Here is a 24,474-nt window from a genome sequence, read left to right on the forward strand (position 1 = left end):
TGTTTCGTTGGAGGCCTCGACATCACCTGTCTCGCCGGGGGTCCTGCCAACTCCTTGTCCTCTTCCGTGGGGGATCTTGCCGACACCTGTCCCACCGGCTCCGGTTCCTGTCCGGTCAACACCGGCTCCTGCCCGGTCCCCTGAGAGCTGTGGTCTTCGCCCCTCCTCGAACTCTGCCTTGCCCCCGGGCCGTGCGCCAGAGACCCCCTCCTCGAACTCTGCCTTGCCCCGGGCCGTCCGCCCGAGTTCCCCTTTTTGAACTCTGCCTTGCCCCCGGGCCGTCCGCCCGAGACCCCATCCATGGTCTCTGCCTTACCCCCGGGCCGTCCGCCCGAGACCCCTTCCTGGTCCTCTGCCGTGACCTGGGCTGTCAGTCAAGGCCCGTCCTCCGGACCCCCTCCACCCACCCTGCTGGACCTTTTGGATTTTTTGTTTGTGTTGTTTAGGGACGTCTAGTATCCGTCCCTTGAGGTGGGGGTTCTGTCAGGATTATTATGTCATGTCACGTGTCTAGGTGTGGGTGTTTTTCCATTCTCCTTGTCATGTTTTCCTCCCTGTATATTGTCTGGTCTCTTTTCCCTGTGTTTTCATGTCTGTCGTTAGTTCCCTGGTGTGTCTAATTTCCTGATTGTTTTCACCCGTCACTCCTTGTGTGTCTCCTGTGCTCATCAGTGTCAGCCCCGCCCCTGATTGTTCCCACCTGTGTCTAGTTACCCTGTGTTTAAATTCCCCTGTCTCCCAGTGTTCAGTGTCAGTTCGTATTGTCTCTTGCCATGGTCAGGTCTATGCTCTTTAATGCTCAAGAATAGTTTTGTTCCTCACTACGTGAGCGATTTTCCTTTTGGTCTCATTTTTTGTCATCTCATCCTGAGATTAGTTAGTGACCTTCTTTTGTTCATCGTGTTTTTTGGAAAAATAAAGTATCTTACCAATACTTTACCTCTGTCTCCCTGTCTGCAATTGGGTCCAACATCCTAAGTGCCTGAGATCGTAACAGCCCATACTTGAGTATAAAACATTCTGATACCAGATAAGTTCATAAGCATGGACAAAGTCATAACATAAACTTTAACTAACTTTACATTGTAGACACATCAGCTTTATAAATAGTATATCCCACCTCAAACAGCATCAGTTATAACCAATAATAATAATAATAATACATTATATTTCTATAGCGCTTTTCTTGAACCCAAAGACGCTTTACCAAGCCACCTTGGTGGGGGCTCACAATGTTGTACATACCATGGGAGGTCAAAAACCTCCAAGCAGAGACCCAGAGCAAATATTCCCAACATGAAGCATGCATAGGGTAAAGGACTTTACAATGCCTTTGTGGTTAATAACCATACATCAATTGTATATAGTGAGGAATTGGAATTGTGTAGAAAAACCCATAGTTGTACCATGTAACCAATCGGTATTTTCATTACTTTGCACCTAGCTGTGTCCTCTTTTTTCTTCACCTTCTATACTGTGTTGTGGAAATAATTATCATAAGACGCCAATTAGTAACATACAGGACAAACCTCGATGTCTGTTTACCTTCTTTAAGGACACAGGCGGCTTAGCCAATAATGTTATTGTTCCCATTCTGTGACCGGTCAATACTGGGATACAGATGGTCTGTGTTGTGGGTACACTGGGACACTTCCTTCTCTGTATTTGTGGACTCCAAGGTGAAATCTTCGAGGTCATAAGTGTCCGAGGCAAGTAGCTCTGTGTTCCCACACTGTTTAGGCTATCTCCTCAAATATGTTGTTTACTCTCTGCGAAACCAGTTAGATGGGCTGGCAAGAGAGAGGCTCTCCAGAATTGACGTGGCAACTCTACCGTGGAGTCAGAACCTCTGACTCTTGGATTTGTGATGTGAATACTCTGGTACCAACTCCAAATAAATCACAGTGGTTTGACATCAAAGCTCCGACTCTTCCCGTGTCTCCTTCCTGAGTCGGTGACTCCACTGCATGCTACACAGAAGTTTCCTCTACATACTGCATATTATTTTTGAGTGATCACTCTATTCCTGATGCATTGATGCCCTTTTAACAGTCACAGGTCAAAGATCATACTCACTTACTTCACTTAAGAACCAAGCTTTTCAAAGCTCGGAAAGGTGAACATCCCCATTACAGTGCTAGTGAGAGTGGAGCTAAACAGTTCCTTTCTAAGTGGTTTCTTACATTATATTTCACAGGGTTGGATGCAGGAAATGTTATTAATGATTGAGAGGAAAACATTTATAAAAAAATATATATAAATCTCAAACATTTTGAAGCCATGAAGCACTCTAAATCAAGTTCTTGCATACAGATATCTATGTCTGCTGAACGAGACCTTTCAATGACCTGGACATAAAAGGAATTAAGGAAAAAGAAGCCGACTATCACCATATTTATTTGCCCGTTTCAAAGGTCCACCAGCAACAAGAACCCATATTTATGCACAGCTATTAGTCATAGCTCTGGCTATTTTAGTCTGGAGTCAAAACGAATCTTAACGCAGCTTGGTTGAGTCACATTGAGGTGCTGAAATGTCTGTCTTTTATGATGCTCTGACTGGTACATTACACATTTCTGCCTTTCACTAAAATGTGATACTTCCCTTGGTCCATATCCTGTTTTTGCATTACAAAATCAATATAAGGAAAGCATCTTCAGGTTTTGTTTGTAGTTCAAATCTCAGAACACACACAATTATGTTTAACTGCGAAAATAGTCTGCTGAGGCCTGAGAGAATATTTACTATCGAGAGACATAACGTCTCTAATGGATAAAATAGTCTTTAGTCAGCAAGAAACACATCTTCTTTCCTCAGTGGTGTTTCAGAGCCTTTCTCCAGATCTAACTGAAGTGTCTCTTGTCCCTCTAGGTGCTACCTATTGGATGGGATCTCTAAAGGAGCCTGGCTGAACCGCTCAAGCATCATATTCGCAGGAAACGACAAGTGGTCTGTGGACCCACGTGTGTCCATTGTGTCCAGCGTTGGAGACAAACATGAGTACACAGCCTTCAGATACAGAAAGTGGATGTTTCTGACGACGGCCAGTACACATGCTCCATTCAGAGTGAGCGCAACCCACGACCAAAGCTCCTCAACCTCATTGTAAAAGGTATGTATTTGTTGTGCTGAACAGGCGCTTGTCCAAGCATGAGTGTTGTTCTTGTTACGTGTGTGTATATTAGGGGTGTAATGGTTCACAAACATTTCGGTTCGGTATGTACCTCGGTTTTTAGGTCACGGTTCGGTTCGGTACGTTTTCGGTACAGCAGAAAAAATTATCACAAAACATAAAAAATAAATTTGAATTTTTTTTTTATTATTAACCTGTGAACAATCACTCAAATAAATACAAAATATAATAAAATAAACATTAAGGTGCAGCATTTCGATGAACTGAAATAATCTGTATTTTAACTGTACTGTACTAGTACCTAAGCAGACAGTTTTACATTAGGACTTGCTTGTCATTGTATTTTCGTGTTTTTTAAAAGAAAAATGTACTTGTCCACATTGCTTGCCGAAAGGGCAGATCTGCTGGCACTAATAATGTCTCCTGCTGTGGAGAAAACCCTCTCGCTAGGGACAGAGGTAGCAGATACAGCCAGGTAGCGCTTCGCTAACATGGAAACATAAGGATATTTGGCGTTTGTAATAGCGTTGGCTCGGTCTGAACTTTCTGCGAGTGGTGGAGGCTTAAATGCTAGTGGGAGTTGGGTTTGCACTTCAGTCTTTTTTCTTTTGGTACCGGTGATATTCACGTTCGGGTGATGCCTTTTCAAGAGTGTGCAAGTTTGATGTATTGCCAGCCGCGTAACCAATTTTAGTTGAACAATGCCGACAAACAGCTTTGGTTCGGTCCACCTGTCCGGTCCGTCATCCTTATACGTAACTGCGAAACCAAAATGTTCCCAAACCGGAGACTTCAATGATGCTGGAGGATTTTCGAGCTCAACTTTATCTGCGTTCGCCATTTCGACAGTTCCTCAAATTACTGACTACATTTGAATGCATCCCTGTGGTCAGCTCTCATAGCATGCCTCTCGTCCAATTAAATGACTATGACGCGTTAAACCCAATGTGAGCAAATTACGACGCAGCACCTGAAATTACTTACAAAAAGTTGTTCACGTTCTCAATATTTTACGTTTAACGTTATATTCGTTCGGTACACACGTGTACCGAACCGAAGGGCCCGTACCGAATAATTTCGGTACGGGCTTTATACGGGCTTGCGAGCAACCTCCTGACGTGCCTCCTTCAACACAGCCTCTCTACCCCGTATAAAAAATGTACTCCAGAGAGTATCCAAGACGTTCCGCCTGTAACCTCAAAATTTCGTTTCGTGTACCGTTACACCCCTAGTGTATATTAATTGGTAATAAAAGATAATTTCAATTATTTTCAATCCTATTTTCCATTATCAATTAATGTTGGATTTCAGTTTTCTCCACCTACAGTATAAGTGCCATGCTCTTTGATGGGTGGGTGCAATATTTAAAGGTCACCTATTATACTGTTTTTCATCAATATATGATAGGTCTCAGATATATACAAAACATGTCTCTGAAGTGTTACTTTAGATGAAAATAAGGAGCCACTCCCCACGCCCCTCTGAGAGATACTTGGTTAAAAAGAACACAATGGTGCTCTAGGAGGAGATTCAGGTGATAAGGTGGGGGGGTTACCTTGGTGGTTGGTTATTGGCTAATGGTTACACAGAAAATCGTTATGACATCACAAAGTGGCCAAAATCTGATCAGTTCATTTTCAGACAGGTTTTTATATAAATGGATCAGGACAAAAAGTGAGCGAGTCTTTTTTTGCTTTTATTTGAGATTTCTATCTGACTTTACCATATTACAGTATTATCCAATAACTTGTTGTGTCACTTATTTCCCTGATCATTAAGCCATCCATATAGCAAATCCGACAATGTCTTTTGTTGTCCATTTGTTGTACCTATTGGTCACAGGTGTATCCCATACCATCTGTGCAGCACACATATCTGTCACTCTCTTATACTCTTAGTAAGAACAAGAGCCCAAGCTATTCTTTCTATGAAATAATAAGAACATTTTTTCAAGGAGACATTTCTTCTTTAGAGGTAATCTGACATCTTAGGGTACATTTTGTGCCCGTGGGCTATGATACACAGAGTAAAAGTGTTTGTTTAATGACTGGAGGCAGACTATGTAACTTTAATCAAGCCTCCCTGGGTTTTGTCCCAGCAGGTTACAAATAGGATGTAAATCTTTCGACTCTTGAATGCATTTTCAGGGTTTCCCACACATAGACTATACTTGGGCGGGCCGCCCAGGTATATTAACGGCCGCCCAAGTATATTTCGCGACCCTTTTTTTTTTAATAAGTTTTTTTTGTATTTTTTTTTTTTTATTCGTCTGTGACCACGACGCCATCTGCGATCGATTAACTTGTGGACAATGATCCCTCGCTCCCTTGCTCTGATCTCGCCTCGTTAAGTGGCCTGCCTCACACAGGGTGACTGGCTGTCTACAATACATGATGTGGCCTGCCAACATGGCCACTGTCATAGAGATCATAAATCAAAGCCCTTGATTGGTCTCTGTGTGTCATTCAAGCTCGGGATAACCTCAGCTCAGGTGAGGTAAAGGACTCTCTGAGTGTTTAGATAGTTAACTTAGTTTAAGTTCTCAGTGGGTCTCAAACGGTGTGGTCACCATTTATGTAAACACATATTTCCATTTGAGAGGGTAGTGATTGATCTAATGGATAGTGAGGTGGGCTGAAGATCGGAAGGCTGTGAGTTCAAATCCCGCCAGGAACACCACCACTAGTGTGCCCTTGAGTGCCATCTTTACGCAAAATGATTATACAAAATGATTATACAAAATGATTATACAAAATGATTATACAAAATGAAAACTTTTTTTTTTTTTTTGCGCAGCCCCCCCGCCCGCTGCCACCACCCCGCCCAAGTATATTTCAGATCTGTGGGAAACACTGATTTTATATAGTTATTGATAGGGATGCTCCGATCTATGCTCTCTATAAAGGCCGATCAGGAGAGCCGATCACATGACGTAAAATACATGACACTTTTCTCTGTGCGCGGCAAAACAAGCTCGCCAAAATGGCTTCACCGGTCTGGCAGTATTTTAAGGTGTCCGAAAAAGACAATGAAATAGCGGTATGTAACGTGTGTGTGAAGCATAAATCCTGCAGCTCCACCCGCCGTGACGGACCGATGAGCGGAGCGAACACACACTAAGAGGTAGACCTAACACACTTAGTTTATCTACCTCTGGAACAAGCTAAACTAGTTATAAATATATTTATTCTTCACTGGGTCACTCATTACTGGGTCAGTGAGCTGCATGAGATACTGACGGGCTGTCAGGGGAGGGAGAGAGGAAAAGAGAAAAAGAGAGCGCTTCTGCTAATTTCTCCCGTGTTATTATCCAAAGTTAATGTAAACTTGAATAATGTATTTCATTTGATGTAATAATTATGTTGGTTGTTGTTTGTGGAAGCGCATCATGTATTGAAAAATTAATCTGAACTTTTTGATCCGTTACTATTATAAACTGAAGCGATATAAAAATGAGCTCCACCAACTGAGTTTTAAACATCACTTTAAATGGAAGATCCCCATAGCCCCCGCCCACCCTATGATCGGATCGGCGATCGGTATCGGTCAATACTGATTCCGGTGATCGGCCCCAAAAACCCTGATCGGAGCATCCCTAGTTATTGATATGCTCTGTGTCATTGGATTGGTAAGCAGGTGTTAAAGCTTTGAATTTCAGCCTTTAACATAATAAAAGTCCCATTAAGCTCTTTAGAGGCTGTCCAAATTGGGCTTCATCTTCTGGATGTCTGCTTCTAACAAGGTCAATAGGTGTGTTTGTGTTTTATGGGACATTAAGAAGGCTGTTGTGGGCACAGGGAGCTAATTGACGACAACATCCTAATTGTTACTTGGCGGAGTAATAGGGTGGTGGCTTAGTTTGTGTGCTGATACCTCAGACTGTGGATTAGCTGAGAAAACAGCCTCACTTCAAATCCATCTTCCCAGGGCCTGTTGTGTTCCTTTGGTAAGCTGAATCAAAGATGTACAGTGTGCACGGTCCACTTGGCTCTGCCTCGGTTAAATAGAAATGTTGTCATCAGAAAACATGTCAAAAGGAGGTTTCTTTTTTTAACTTAAACATTTCTTCCACAAAATAATGTGCCTTGATTCATTGTACACATTTAACACCTTAGTTGTATCCCTAAGTACATATCAGATGTATAACAAGTGCATAACAAATATGTCTTACTCTACTTAAGCCATGGTTAGAATTTCAAGGGAACATAATGTTAAAATATGCATACTCTCACACCGGCAGCATCGTATTAATAGAAGAGTTAAGGGTCATACACACTGTTTGTAGTGTGAGCTCTGATATGTGTAAGAGGAAGCGCTCTCCAGCTGGTATTGCTGTAACGGCATATGGAGTAAGATTAGTAAAGTGCCCGAGTACAAAAACTCTATGTTGTGAAAAAGAAGAAGAAAAGTCACATCAATTCACAAACAACATGCTTGACAATGTTTTGGTAAACTGTCATCCTGTGAGAATTCAGATTTCACCGGGGATGAACAGAAGAGTCAACGAATGTATCATTTACCTTGTCAAGTGTTCATTAGGAAAACATCAACAAATAGCACATATGAGCAATAACCCAGAAAGCAGTGTACCCTCTGCTCATTTTATTATTCCATATTTTATAACCTGATAACTTTCATATGTCAACATCCATCTTCTTGCACTATAACCGTGAGTGGGTGTAGGGTAGTGCTGTGGTTTAGTGGATGGTTTAAATGTGTCTCTGGGATCACTGTGTTTCTTTATGTGGTTGGCTATTAAACTGGCAGCAATGTGCCTGATAATAAGATTGCAACAAACCTCACTCGCCTTACTTACAGTACTGTTTGTTGATAGACACACATTAACTCGATGCCTAAAACATGTATGCATGCTCTTTCAGCCCCTTGTCAACTTGTCAGAGCACCAAGGCCTTTGCAGTAACAGTGAATGTCTTATAGCTGAAAGGTCACAGGGGCAATGGCTTCCACTGCCAATGTGTCCATCAACAGTCTTATGTCTTGTTAGGGTTTCCTCAAGCAAGCTAACCTCCTTGCGTACAAAGGCCCTCCATCCAACTTTAACTGATCCATCAAGCTCATTTAGATGTGTTAGTAACCGCTGTCACATCCCTCTCTACATGTGCTTTGCAATACATGCATTTGAATGTGAAGGCAATGGCACAGTTTTACTTTGAATTAGTGTCATTTGAGGTTAGCCAAGGTAAACTGTAGTTTTTCTTGTTGTTGTTGTTGGGAAGCTTTTATCACATAAGAAAAAAAGAAAACATCTACCAAGGAGAATGTCTTTTGAATAACAGATCACTGGTATCATATCTGCACTTGGCAACACAAGATACTATTAGTATAGTGTCTAAGGATCAGGAGAAATACAGTCATATCAGTGCAGGGCCAGATGTTAGTTGCTGGTGGAGTGTTTATCATGAATTGCCCTAAGATGATAAAATCAAGTTGAGTTGTTATGACGAGAAACTCCAATGATTGGTTAGTCTATAAGCTTTTGTATTCTCCATCATTACAAGTTGCTTGTTTCCTGTACCCTATTGTGTCAATTGTAACTGATTGTTCATCCCTCGAAACAGTGGAGTTATTTCCCCATGTATAGTCCAGAGTTAATGGACTTGGAGTGGCTGAGTAACAATTAATGTCATTCACACCGAAGGTTAGCAGAGCTGCCTTGGCTAACACAAACAGTCACTTTACCTCTTCTTCAGAGCACACTGTGCTTCTAAATATACATGTGATGAACCATAGTCAGCTGCTTGGCATGCAGTAATGGTCACTACAGGACCATCATGTTTTGTAGATGTTTCCTTTCTGAAGTACATTCTGTAATGGGAATCTTACCAGGGGTGTTTTGGGTCATGGCAGCTCCTCACCACTGGCCATATGGCCACAATCAAACCGACGCTAATGTGCCAGCTGTCGGCTTTATAATACGTTTTGCAGTGCCCAGAATTCCTGATGGATGTGACCTAGTGGCTAAGATTTGGCAACGGCTTGACCTCAAAATACCAATTGGTGCCCTCCAGTTCACAATTTTAAAATGTTACTAATTTCAGTCATTTATATTAATTCTTCCACAAAAAACAAATGTTGTTAATTAAAGCTTATAAATGGCAGTTTGTTTTATAAAACCTGACCAACAGCTTTTTGTATAGCTTCATAACACATTTGCAACATAGAGTCTTGAAACAAATCAACAATAACACAAACATGTTTAAACCGTTGACAACACAAAAATAGATGTTTTCACTGAGATGCTGATTGGACAACACACAGAAAAAATACTTTAAACATAGAGTTCCACAAATATGCTTTGTACTTGTTACTTTTACTGTTAGCAGCTTTTAACAAAGCTTGATGGTGTTATGATTGTGTTATCCAAAGCTGTTACTGTGAAGTCATCAAGCTAATCAGTGGCCCGCCATTACAGAGCTGTGTATCAGACTGAGAGCTGCAGGCAGGAAGTATGTGGAAAAACAGATGACTCACTCCAGCTGATCAAGGCCTATGGTCACGTCTCCATCAGGCTCTCAAGGTAGTACAAATTGGTTCATTACATTGCCAGGCACTCTGCAATTTCTCTATTCATGCAAGCGGCATACAAACATACGTGTGCTGTTATTGCGCCTCTATACATCACACCTTATTGTACTTTGTTTATTTGCTTTGTCAAAACTCCATGTGTTGTGAATCATTACCTGTCACTGTGCAACACTTGTGTACACTTTCCTAAGCCCACTCATGGAGGACAGAGGGATTTCTTTACAGATGAGATGTAACAGGGGAGCAGCTTTGTCATGTTGCAGATGCTTCTGGGAGCATGCTGTTTTTTATCTGCCGAAGGGGAAGCGAAGAGAACAAGCCAGACACTTTAATCTGGGCTTCTCAGTCCAAGCATACAACGTGTATTAATGCTGCAACACGAATGTTACAGTTGAAGTGAAAGGATTTTATGGCTCTGGATTTTTTGTCACTTTTTGCTTTGCTTGGCAGTGCACCATGCAGAGTAACACAGAAAACGGGAGCATGCGGGGATTACAGTATATTCAGGGAAATATGCAATGGTAGGGTCCTTGACCAGCTCATCCCCCGAACAATTATGCTTATCTGGAATGTATATCTATGTCAGCACAGTGCTGGTTAGCTTTCTTGAGTTTGGTCATGTTATTGCAGCTCTGCTAACGCTTTTATTTTCCAGTTTTTGGGGCAAGGTCGAAATTGAAGAATGCTAAAGTACAAGTGTGGAAGCTGGAGAAATATAATGTTTCGCTTCATGAATCCTTTAAATCAAACATTACATTTATGATCAGTGATTATGATGAGTTAGTGATGTTGGGAACCCACTAAAAGTTCTAATTGTTAAAGTCACAATTGTTGAAGTGTCTTTCCAACATTTTTTTCATTCACTGTCAGCAAAATCTCTTGTCAATATAAAATACCCATTCAATTTCCCATTGGAGCCAGACAAATATTTATTTACAATAACATCCCATGGGGTTTCCCCCTACTTGAACATTACAACAGTTTAACAGCAACAGGGATTTCTCGTTATTGTCACACTTCTTAACACATGAATCACATGCTGCTGCATTCTAGTAGGAGGTTAGATTATGGCAGTGCCTGCTCACTCATCTAGAAGAAACATATGATCTCTGCATTACATGTATGCCCTCAGAGACCTTGTGTCACCTCCACAAATGTAACGTTTGCCTCATGCTTCCCACTCACATTGCTTCATTGCCATTAAACAGCACCCATGAGAAGTGAGGAAATGTTGGAGTTCCGACAAATCAGAAGCTCTATATGGTGGTGGTGAAAAATAAATCAATATAGTACAGGTGAGAGTAATGACACACCAGTGGATACGGTGAAACATATGAGAATAGCAATGCTCTGTACAGTGATGAAAAAACAGGGTTGGAAAGTGTGGCTGCAGCATCACACCAATCATCCGGGGAGTGGAAATATTACACACCTTGAGATCCTCCAGGGCCTAAATGGGTCTTTCACATAATCTCAGCCAAAAGCAATAACCATCATGTAATCATCAGGGCCATCGGTGTCCGCTGTATTACTAAAAGGGTCCATGTTTTCCGCCAGGTACATTTGGCAAAGGTAACTGCTGAGCAGTTAAACCCTTCCTTTAAATACTTGACTTAACAAGATTAAACTAAGTGGGCTCTGCCTTGTGGCCGTGCACTGATTACGGAGTAAAACTGCGATATCAGTGACATCACCGACAGCCCTCTGAACTATGATCATCGTCAACCCTTGGTCCTAACCAGCTATTTCCTTCTTGTTTTACTGCTCTACTCTACTGCCGGTCTTCATCTGCATATCCTCATCTCCACCATAGATGCGCTGACCTATTTACAGTCTACCCTGACCACTATCTGATGTAGGATACAGAGGAATGAGAGATTGCTATCAGGCCCAACCCGCCCTTCTACACATCACATGACTTTCTCCATCTCAGCCGGTATTCTTCTTCCCCCCTCTCTGTTAATTAAGATTGTAGATGTGATAATGTGTTAAATATGCACAGCACCTCTCATCTAAGAATATCTTGTCACCGTGAGGGGGGAGCACACTTCCCTTCAGCAGTTACTGCTTACATGGGCAGAGGTAATGCGTATCAAGCTTCCATCTCGGAAAGCTTAAAACTATAGGCAGAGGTTTGAACTTAAAATGTAACTCTCTGTGAAACTGTAGTCGGAATCGTCTTTTTATAATAACAAAGTGCCTGTGCCCCGCATGCATCTGCTACCAAACTACTACAGGATCATGCTCTATTGAAATGAAGTGCTGTTTATCTTAAAATGATTTGATGTAAGGCTTTACAGATGCCACTGTGTGATGAAGTACTTTGTAGGGTTAATATTTTCAAAAATGTGAGGAATAATCCTGTATGTGATGAAAATGCTTTAAACATTAATATGGATCAGAGCGGATCCACTGTAAAAACTCATCGCCCACGCCCATTGAGTGAGTCGGTGCGCGAGTGTTTCTCAGCAAGTAGTAAAATGGAGGGTTAAACCTCCAGGTCGTCGCTCCTCTCTTTGATGTCAGGATGGAGATGGAGTATAATTACACAGCACGGTATAATAAGGCCCAGCAAATTGCAGTTTATTCTTAATATGCCATGATTCTGCCACTCTCATTAATTGCTGGGTGCATTTTTTAATATTCATTTTCTCATGACCTCAGTCCAAAAATACAGTCCTGTCAACTACACTTAACACAGCCCTCTGAATTAATCCAGAGAATGAACACATTCTCCATGACATTTCTACCTCATTTAATACCGCTTTGCTGCGGATTCCTCCTGAGTATTAGCTATATCAATACTATAAAGTTAAGCATAATTGCAACCTAGCTCTACCTTCCTCTTTATTCAATTAAAAATAGAGTGCACCTTGTGAACATATCGGTTAAACTATTTCCCACTTAAACCCAATGTCAAGCAGCTTCAACAGTTTAATGTTAAACCCTCTATATTTTATGAAAACTACATTTTTTTCAATACTCTGCTATTCATCCAAATATGAAATTGAATGCTATTAGACTTGCAATTTTTTATAATAGCTTATAAGTGTTCTAAAAAATGAACACCTGAAGAATTCATTCTCTAAATGTGCAGCCATTTCAGGAAACAAGGTCCACAGGTCTTAACAAAGACGTTAATGTAGCTCACTGAGTAATAGCTTTTTCCAAAAGGCTTACATGTACATTAAAATGTCTCTCATAGAATAATGAGCAGTTGGGAGAGGATTACATATGTGTCAAAGTCCTTTGATAAAACTTTCATTTTCCAGGGTGTCAAAACGTAGTCTTTTGTCCATCAACCAAATACATACCAAAAACTAAATGCTCGACCTCTATTAGACACTCAATACTGTAGATGTGTGGCTACGTACAGTTCATTATTGGCTTGTTTTCATTTATGAAACCCTAGCAGCACGTGAATGCAGCAGGTCTGATCAGTTTCATCAAATTATCGATTTAAAAAAATGTTTTTCTAATGTTATCATAGGAACTACCCAATGGGAGATTTGACTCCCTCAGTTTTTGGGTGCAGTTTTGTGGAAATGTGTTAATGTTGTGACGCAGGACCATCCAGAGGGCTTTCTGTTTGCTGAGCTGTCGTTGTCACGTTTGACTGTGATTGGCACAGCTGTTTCACTGCTATTTAATAATCTGCACACCTGCTGATCTTTATTCTCCGTCACCATATTGGCTCTCTCGCATGACATATGCTTTAGTGATGATTGGATCTTCAAGGCTTACATTTTTTTTATGAATTTCAACCGGATTACGCAAACGAAATATTCTATTTCTCATTTGGAAAATAAAAAGAGCTTGAGCATCCCGCCAGTTCACTCCAGCAGCACTACACCTTTGCTCATTAGATAAAACCAGGGTTATGTTAAAATGGTTGTACGTGACAATTACATGCAGTTGAATGTTTGCCCAAATGTTATTGTATGGTCTTGTCTTATTTAATGAGATATGTATAATAACCCTTGATTTATAAAGATTTACTGTTTTATTTGTAAATTAGATTTTTGTTATCGAAATAGAAACACCCTCACTGTGACATCCCTGTAGTTATCTTATGCACTATGGGTTATAAGTGCTATGAGGAGAGGATAGTGAATTGGTGTTACTATTCCCAGCTTGAATAATTGTGTATCAAGAGTCTTGGGGGAATAATACTGCATTAAAACAACGCAGCTTGCCATTAATATTGCAGGGAAAGTGTAGAGAGAATATGACTGTGTCTAAAGGAACAGATTTGCCATTATGGCCCCTGACATTTAGTTAGCTACTAATCATTGTCATTTGGGTGTGTGTGTCTGTGATTGTGTGTGTGTCTGGTTGTGAATCCCTATCTTAGCCCCTGTAAATCTCTTTCCCCTATAATGTGTTTGCATATGCATGTGTGCTTCTTCATGCACGTGTGGGTCGGTGAATGTGTATTTGTGCACTCGCACTAATGTGAGTCCTCATCACGGAAATGGCTGATATTAGCCACGGTTAATTAAAATGAGTAAGGACAAAGGTCAGCCACTCAGCTCTCACGTCTCTCTTCTCTAGAGAGGGAATAGATACAACATGAGTGGGGAGTAACTAAGGCATTTTTGGGGCACTTGGAATGGTCTATGGTAACACAGCTTAACATAAAGGTAGAAAGTTGCAGTGTCACCGCTGCACATTTAAAACTACCTTTCCTTGAACCAGCATCGCTCAAAATGACCGTTTCTATTCCTTTTTAAATTCAGAGTTTCCCATTATGAAAACCTTGATTGCACTCTGTGTGATGGTGTTGGACCTACTTTACTCACAGTGAATAGCAGGCTGATTTCTTTTTTGTTGCGCTTTTCACTTTGAAATGCAGGTTTACAATTATACAAAAACATAAGCTTCAGATTATTTTAATGGGGTTGTACCAAAGCAAAAACATATAATAGTTCCCTGTGTATTGTTCTTGCACTCAGTAAAGTATATCAAGGCTAAATGTACCTCTTTTGTCACTCACTGTTTCTAATAGTTCATTGGAAACTAGATTGGACTTTTTGACTATTTTTTGTCCTTTATTTTTGTTTAAACAATTAAAGGTGGGGTAGGTAAGTTTGAGAAACCGGCTCGAGATTCCATTATATTCCATGGAATGCTCTTAACATCCCAATAGCAATGATATATCTTAAGTGCTTTGACAACAAATCCATAGAGAAATGTCATCTGTGGAAGCCATAGTACTGTAAAAAGCACGACCAATAATTTTAGCCGGCCCGGCTAAAATAACTGGATGGCCTACCTGCCTGTCAGCTAGGGCTGCAACAAACGACTAATTTGAGAATCGATTAATCTATCGATTAATGAAACGATTAATCGACTATTCGGACTATTACTGTATGCCTTGCACAATTTCTCAAACCCTCTTATTTAGCCATCAACTTTTAGATTTAGCTTGAGGTTGTTTTAGGCATGTGGAAACTAACAATGAAGACAATAAAGATGAATACTTGATTCAAAAATACATATATTATTAAATTAACTAAACACATTTTGAACAAAATTAACATAGCTTTTAATTTAAATTAAATAAATAATATTTCACATCAAAAGAAACAACAGTGTTTTAACAAATCGTATTAAATAATCTGATGACAGAACTGTAAACAGAATAGCTGAAACTTTAACAAAATAAACAACTCAGTTACCTCTAATCATTAACCCATGTTTGTATCATGTAGTTAACTCCGTGTGTTGCTGCTAGCATACATAACACCTGACGTGGAAACGTTACTCGTGGACGGGGCTACAGAGCTGCTAGAAAGACAGTCGAACCCGGTGCATTTCTCCGTCTGAACGTGGAGCACTTTTGCTAAATGTTTAGACAAATTGCTCGTGTGAGACGGGTAAAGTTTAACCACACCTCGGAGCGCGTTCTCTCCGCCATCTCCGCAGTGTGTTGCTGCATGTAGCAGCTGCGTGTGTGTAAACGGCCCCGCCCCCTCGCACACAGACGGGGGAGAGAGATCTCGTCTGATCGAAAATACATCATAGACGCATTTGTTTGTCTTTTTGCATATTAGAAATGAGTTGGCGACACTAAGACTGCGATATAATGTTTTGTAGCAATAATACATGACATATATTTGTTAAATGTCTCCAGTACCGATAAAAAGACCAATAACGTTGGAGTTTAACAGCGTGTAAAACACATGTGATGACGTCACCAACGAATCGACGATTGAATTAGTTGGCAACTCATTTGGTAATCGATTTTAATCGATTAAGTCGATTAGTTGTTGCACCCCTACTGTCAGCCTTCCATCTGTGCACAAACTTATCTCGTGCCCTCATTGGTCACCTGCGCGTTCGTGTGTGTTGGAGGAGGGGCTCTGTAAGGAAGTGGCAGATTTTTCCCGGCTGTGTATTTTCAAATTCTAGTGCACTCGAGCTGGTTTCTCCAAAAGAACCCACCCCACCTTTAAACAGTCAGTCAATCAAAGATTAACATTAAAACAATGCTTAGTTGGACATGGACAAAAGCTCTCCCTTGCCCTTCTTCTTTTGTAAATGGCAATGTGTTATGTTAAGAAATTGTAATAAACTGTATTTACTTTCTGAGACTATTTTTATTAGATTCTGTGAGATGTGAGCCTCTCTGGAAATGCCAGAAAACCCCAACAGGTGTGAGAGCAATCTTAAACTTTCTTGTGCTTAACAGTTGGTTCTCAGTAAATCACAACAGAGACATGAGTTCTCTAACTTCGATGTGGATCCGTTCACAGTCCTCTGGTGCTTATCAACCTTCATCAATATTGGGGTAGCTGTGGAAGGGATTTGCTGGAGATGATACATTGGCAGGCATCTCAGGGATACACTGGCCTTAATTGGCCAGATAAATATCACAGGCTGTGCTCCCTGGCCCTTCAGCACTGTTGCATACATCACCCTGAATGTGGACTGGCCACCAGCAGTGGGGTGCCGTCTGCCTGTCTCATCCCTGAAATTCATCTGATGTCCAAAGTGCAATTACAGAGCAGCGAGAGGTCTCTTCCATTAGTCTGCTTCCTTTACTCGGAGCCGTATTAGGGTCCAGTTGCAGAAGAGCTCCCGCTTTTCTCCAGAATCCAGTGGTCAGCTTTAATTATAGGCCGATGTATTATCAAACACAGTCTAATCAGAGACACTTTCCTATTTACAGTGATCACTGATGTGCTCTATAAACATCATTATTCGAACAATCAGTGCTCTAGAGTTACACAGCAATAACTGACATCTGTATTCCACATTGTACAAGCTCAGGGTTTTTCATAATGAGCAATTTATTGAATAGTCATGACTTTGGCCTTTCCAACGCCCTCAGTGGGTACAAATCACCTACGTGTTGTTTAGTCCAAATCTTCTGCTAGCAGCCCCACGGGGCGGATTGTAAAGAAAAGCAGTCGATACCGGGTACCATCTGAGAATCACACACACACACACACACACACACACACACACACACACACACACACACACACACACACACACACACACACACACACACACACACACACACACACACACCACACACACACACAACAAAGCACACACTATATGCACACACCTTCAGTGTTTGTGGATGTGCACAAACCACACACATGCACCTAGACTCACACACACACTGAGAATAATCACTAATCCTTTCCATCACTTGAACCTTAAATTGTTTGGCAGCCACTGCTATTTATCATGGACTTATATGACTCACCAATGAGGGAAATATATCAGGACAGAGAGAGGAAGAAGGTTAGAAAAACAAATGAGTGAATCTGTTTATATCCTTTTACCATTAAACTTTGCCCACCAACTATTCACTGAAAGATTCAGGCTTCCTATCTACCTAATGACAAAACCATAAATAGTCATTAATATTTCAAGGTAATAACATCATGTTATTGAAAATTGGATTTTAAAAAAAAAGGACAGGGTAGAGAGTTTAATCCAGATCCAGATCCATTGCAGATTGCTCCGATGATAATAAGACCTCGAGAAAAGCCCAAACTTGCATATTTTAAAAGACCATTACGTAACTATCATAGGCACTTTGAGATATATGACAGTTGTTGTTTTTTTGCGCAAAAAAGTTTTCCACATCTCTGAGAATACATTTCCCAAAAGCACCAAGAGAGTTTCAATGAAACGGCATTCAAAAATATGCTTGATCTGATGGGTTTGGATCGACAGTGTTTTTTCAATCTTGAATCTGGACCCTGAATATTGATGAAAATTGTGACTGCAGAGTGGCACTAAAAGCCTTTTGTCTGTCATAACTTATCACATAGTCGAAGTATGACAAACTGATCAGCGAAGAGCCAGTAAAGAACGGATCCAACCGCCCGCTGAGCCACGCTCCGTCCCTTTAAGCCCCTGTCACTCTGTCCCGAAATTGACACCCGATGGACACACGAATATGGAATTGTGAATTTCGCACGAAGATGGCCCCGAACCACACACAAAGGCAACACAAACAATTATGTTAAAGTACTATGATACAGTACTGATATTTTCAGACTTTGTTCTTTACTTTATCCGTCTTTATATGTAGAAGATATTAAGTTTTCTCCGTCATGTTGTTTCCATAGCAACAACAACTTTCTGTCAACTCGCCTTCAAAATAATATATTATATCCTTTTTAGTTTCAGAGAACACAAATTGGGTTGTTTACATGATTTTGTTGTGCAATAAAACAACCCGATGGACACACGATAAAGGAAATGTTCAAATTCGGCTCTGATCGTAGCAACATCTGGCCATTCGTGAGGGCATCTTAAGCCATCGTATGATCGCTGGTGGAGTTTCTCAGGCTCCGGCAGCAACTTCGTGAGCGGTGGCAAAATCTTTGGCATGCCAAAAAATTGCCGAAGGACCTTGCGAAGGTTCATTTTCGTGTTGAATTCGTGTGTCCATTTTGCCCTTCGTAAGGCCATCGTGAGGGCATCTTGTTATCATCGGTGCCATCGGGCATTCGCCCCGATCAGAGTGAGGGGGAATGCACCAATGATAACACGAAGATGACACGATTTGACATGCCCTCACGAGTGCCTTACGAAGTTGCCGCTCACGAAGTTGCTGCCGGAGCCTGAGAAACTCCACCGGCGGTCATACGATGGCTTAGATGCCCTCACGAATGGCCCGATGTTGCTACGATCACAGCCGAATTTGAACATTTCCTTTATCGTGTGTCCATCGGGTGTCAATTTCGGGACAGTGTGGCAGGGGCTTTAACGGGATGAAGTGTGCGTCTGTTCGCTGCCAACTGCTCTCCCCATTAATCATGACCCAGGTTCTAAAGTTTGAACTTTGACTTTTAGCGCTGCATCAAGGCTCGACAGATGGAGACAGAGCTTTGTGCCCTCACATCAGATCATCCATTTCAAACACACACACTCACACACACTCACACAAAAACATGGGCTGAGAGTTGAGATGCACAGAGCATCACCCATAGCAACGGTCGCTTGGTCACCAACTGATATTTCGTTGTTGGAAAGCAGCTCTCCCTCTGACAGGCTCAGTGTTTCATTTCGACAATAAAGCATTTCAAATGAGGCGTGTGCGGGGCTGCGCCTATCAAAAACACTTTGTAGCCACGCAGCTAATTGAGAAACCAGTGATCATCCTTGAAAGTGAAAACAAAGTGGCCCATGCTGCGGAATTTTGTTTATCAGAAGCAAGATGCTGAGGCTGAAAGACACTGATTAGCATGAATAAATTAGAAACTATTTCAATAAGCGGGGTGATAGCTTATCTTTGAATTACATGCCCAGTGCAGCTCTCCCATTGAAGATTAATTGCCTCTCACAAGGTATTTCCAAAAGTTCATTTTCACCAATTGATTTCCCCCTAATTCATGAATTCCCCAGAAGTGCATGAAATTGGTAACAAGCTCTCCGCTTTCTGCATCGTTAACTTCATTGGCAATTACTCATCATATGTATCGGATGTGACATTTGCGGAAGCATGTTATTTTTGCACCATTAGGTCATGACAGGAATATTATCATAAACTAATGGTTAATTACCAGTTGAACAAAAATGGTCTTCATAGTTTTCTCAGATTGTTCTCGTAAAGAGAAAAAGCATGTTTCTAGCATGTTTAACAGTGAACATAATCTGATTGGACCAGAAACATTCCATTAGAATGTTGTACTATCAGTTCAACGGCATCACAACTTTTAAATAGGTGTCCATTTGCTCAACAGGTGTACTTATCACCGTTGTAATTTTTCTTAGATTCTAACAAAGTTTACAACGCACATAAGAACACAGAAAACGTTTGAATTAAACATGATTTGATATCAGAAAATAAAGTGGGGAAGAAAGGAATAATTTAGTACAAACTTCCAGGCCGATTTAAAGAGACAGTTTTAAATAAAGCTTGAAGAACCCTTGTTTTTATGCACTGTGATACTATGTTGTGCTGTAATACTGAATAGCATGTCTGTTATTATCTACTGCACTGCCACTTACCAATGTGCATGTTAATAAGATATAATTACTTGCAGACTATTATTCTAACCAATATATACACAAAAACAATGAAGACAACTGAAAACAATGACTGTTCAAACAAATAACCATGGACTTGAACATAGCAAAAACATTCTCTGTCTCTGTCAATTTGAAGACTTGAGGTGGAATTGTCTAAAGGTTCATTTTTTTTAAACCTATCATCGGGGTCATTTCTTTTATTTTCATCTTAGAAATGCTGTCTTGAAGCAAAAGAATAGGGCCACTATAATAAACCAAGAGCAGAATATAACTTCAGGGTTACTAAAGTAATGGGCAAAGATTATACCGTAAGAATGTGTGCCAGGTACATTAATAGTGATACAGTGATATATGGGCTTAGGGAGGGCAGCAATAAAAATAACAAATAGGTCACACCTACAAATGTAAAGCTACTCGGAGGAATCCCATGTTAAAAAAAAATATTTGCACTAGCTATATACAAGACAAAATTGTATATCAAATACACAAATCTCTGGAAGTTCAAGCTACACTATCAACAGAGCCTCAGGCGGATTCCTGCAGTACATTAATAGGGTAAATCACTTGATTCATCATACATAATGATACCATTATGGAATAATGTTCATCAGCTAATGTGCACTTGCTGCGAATCTATTTGTGTCTTTAGTCGTATGCTGTCTGCTACAACTTTCCACATCTCCATTTTTAACCTACCCAACATCTTAGCCACAAGGAGATCTTAGAATATGAACAGATGCCAAAACTAGACAAGCAATAAGGGCTAATGAGGTTTTATGTCTTGGCCCTGCTATTCCAGCACTTAGTCCTCCTCCTCTATTGCTTCTGGGCTCAAATAAATGGAAAGAAAAATAAAAACATCCTTTTTCCTGAGAACATTTTTATTGCTTTTTATTATTGGCGTACGGTTGTGTGTGTTTTTCTGTGGAAATGATAGAGATTGATATGTTTAATAACAACATGAGAGAGCAGCAGGCGATATTGGAGGTAAAGAGAGAATGACTTTCAAAGTTTACAGGCTGGAAGTCAAGTACTGTATGTTTTTTTATTTGAATGCAGACACAGCAGGCACATAGGCATGAGTCCATGCATTTACTTACACAAAACACACACCAAGTCAACCTTTTTCTTCAGGATCACATATTTATACATACATTGTAAATCAACTAGCTGAGGGTTATGGCTATAACATTATGACTTTATTATGAAAAATACGAATTGATAAATTGGAGGGAGAAGATTTCCCCAGTTACTGAGGTTATGTGTGTTGTCATGTGCAGTAGGGCTGTGCAATTAATCGTATTTTAATCGCGATTACGATTATGGTTTGCGACGATTATGAAAACAGCATAATTGACAAAATACAATTATTTTTGCTGGGTGCGCTTCACCCCTCCCTAAAAGCCCACTCGGCCACGTGGGAGTGACATGTGTTGTGAGTGTTCAGCGCGAGCGAAGATGTCAGATCAAGAGCAGCAACTCGTTAAAAAGAAGGGTACAACTATTTCCACTATTTGGAAGTACTTTGGCTTTCAGGAGTCCGACGTGGAGCAAAACAAAGTACAGTGCAGGATTTGTTACCAGGTTGTGTTGGCACCACACGCTAACACAACCAATCTCTTTAATCATCTGAAATACAACCACAAAGTGCAATACGACCGGGCAATAATAATACAACAAAAGCAGATGCCCGCTCGACTTCATCCACCACATCATCACAGTCATCGATTCAGGACGCATTGTACAGAGCAACGCCCTACGCGACGAGCTCGCAGAGACACAGAGATATTACAGGTGCCATTACATTTCACATCGCTAAAGATATGTGCCCAGTTAGCACTGTTAGCAACCAGGGCTTTAAGCAACTTGTCAACACGTTGGACAAGCGTTACGCGATGCCGTCTCGGTATTATTTCAGCAGGTCTGCGCTGCCTGCACTATATGACAAATGCCGTGGGGAAGTTGAGAGAGATGTGGCTTCAGCTGACTACTTGCCACCACAAACAGACCTATGGTCTAGCCCAGGGGTGCCCAACCAGTCCGATCGCGAGATGTGTCTAAAAATAGAACAACAATATTCTGTTTTATCGTTAATGTCCTGTAACATAATCTTCCTGTGCCAGAATAATGCACTTGAATGCATCAAAGCTTTGTGATTGGCCGGCGTCACCCCATGTGTCGGGGCGTGGCTGAGGGTCTTCAGTACAGGTGGCAATATTGTCACCTGCCTGCGCTCATCTCTGAAACCAGACCATGTAAACAGGCTGGTGTTTCTTGCGAACAATCTTTAAGAGATGACATGAGCAGCCCTACCAGCATTTGCCATGGTGGCCTAAACATTTTTATTTGGTCTTAAATTGTAGTTCAACATTTATTTCCTGTTACTTCTGGACCATGACGGTTGGCCAGCCTTCAACGTTTAACTGAGTGGAATATGTTGAATATGTTTTACCAAAATGTTGGCTATATGTTAAGGAGTTTTCAGTAGGTTGTGACAGTGCACTGCAACATGTTTGATTTCATTTATTTTGGTCTAATTTATTTGTATTTATCATATTAATAATATATGTTTAGTATGGTTTTGGAAGTGCGCTCCAACATATTTGTTGATCTTGTTTATTGGTAAAATATTATTTGTTTTAAAGTTCAATAAATGGTCAATGAATAATCGTCAAAATAATCGTGATATCAATTATTGACCCAAATAATCGTGATTATGATTTTTGCCATAATCGCACAGCCCTAATGTGCAGTGATAAAACTTGCCAAAAGTGAGAGATTTCTCTTTGTACTCGGATAAACTTTTTCCAAAGTTAAGTACTACAAATGATCAGTGCCTGATATATGACACTGTAAATGGAGGTAATCCCTTTGAGTAATATAATCTGTCACTGTTTATGTTTAGTTTCCGTGTCTGACACCTAATTACCGGGCTGGAAGTCTGTTCTTTCTTGCTGCCTGCAGTGAGGAAAGGGAATTGAAAACCTCTAGGAATAGCTGTGTGCAAACTGTCTCATTACTGAGGTGTATATTACGCCCTGCAAACACACATATATTTTACAGGTATATTATTATGCATCTGTATCAATGTCATCTCAAACAACCGGCAGTTTGTGGAAGCCTTGGTGTTAGTAAGCTTAGAATTGCAAGGAGCTTTTTAAAGATCCCCTCAGGATTTGTTCAGTGTATCAAGCAAAGCGGTAAGAAAAACTCAAATCTGCCCCTAATCCAATTTCAAAGTGCCGCATGTCGTTGATTAAGGATGATCAGGCCTCAGATCAGTAAGCATCTGCATTTTAATGAGACCATTCCATCGTATTGTGTTTGGACAATAAATATGCCCAGGGCAGTTACAGCACCTTTTCCATATCCACCACTTCTGCGGTGTGTGTGTGTGTGGGATGATGGTGGACAAATGAAGCATTTGAATTACAGAAAATGAAGCAGGAATGTCTCCTCTCCTTTTATCTCTCCCTCCCTATCAGCTCTCCCTGACTCTACCTCCCCAAAGCCAATACTACCATCCATTACCACAAGTGGCCTGGCTTCCCCTCTGTGCTCTAATTGGAAAGCTGGATGGCAGTAGGTTTACCCAGTAATGGGGTCCTGCAATTTGGTATCAGAAGTCATCCTGGAGAGACCTGTCTCAATTCATAGAAGAACACCGTTGTGTGCATCCCACTTTGCAGCTCAAGAAGAAAAACCCCTGCATTTCAATACTGCAGCTCTAAGCCTTTCCGTAATTCAAGGTGGCGTCATTAGAGGCTTATTTATTCACCGGAGGCGTCTGCCAGGAGGGAGATGATGCCGCCCAGATCAGCTGTGGCAGTTCACTCTCAGCACCTCCCGCAGAGCTAGAGAAGGGGAAATTACAGAGGAATGGGAAAACATGACAATCATAGCATAGTTACTGAATTAGCACCAAAAGAAAACAACCAGCCGTGTGTAGGTATTGAGGGATGAGTTATATACGTTGTTCAGAGGGCAGCACAGTCACGACAGTCTGTGATGTTCCAAGAGGAGGAGGAGGTGTAAAAGGGATAATACGGCACTCAGTGAGATGCACACTAGGTAAAAAATGATGGTAATGGACTTTGTAGGCTTTCAGGGTAATGTGGTAAACCAAGAAATTGTCTAAAAGGCTTTTTACAGCAAGGATGAACATCCATGTAAATAATTTGCACCTCAGACATACCCACAATCTTTCTCTAGCCTACTCTAACCGAAGACGGAACTGTTTGGCAAAACACTCAACCTGATTATTAGAAAAAGCTCTGGATTTGGGACAT

The 24,474-nt window shown here is 40.9% G+C and overlaps 1 protein-coding gene across 1 annotated transcript in view; it reads left to right on the plus strand.

Annotated features, from left to right (window-relative positions):
• The window catches only part of negr1 (neuronal growth regulator 1), a 169,223-nt gene that overhangs the window by 47,302 nt on the left and 97,447 nt on the right, over positions 1 to 24,474 (plus strand). Inside the window, 2 exon segments of the mRNA XM_034229797.1 lie at positions 2,872 to 3,004; positions 3,007 to 3,112. Of these exon segments, the coding sequence (XP_034085688.1) occupies positions 2,872 to 3,004; positions 3,007 to 3,112 (239 nt within the window).

The sequence above is a fragment of the Gymnodraco acuticeps genome, unplaced genomic scaffold (assembly GCF_902827175.1).
Source record: "Gymnodraco acuticeps unplaced genomic scaffold, fGymAcu1.1, whole genome shotgun sequence".
NCBI classification, from domain to species: domain Eukaryota; kingdom Metazoa; phylum Chordata; class Actinopteri; order Perciformes; family Bathydraconidae; genus Gymnodraco; species Gymnodraco acuticeps.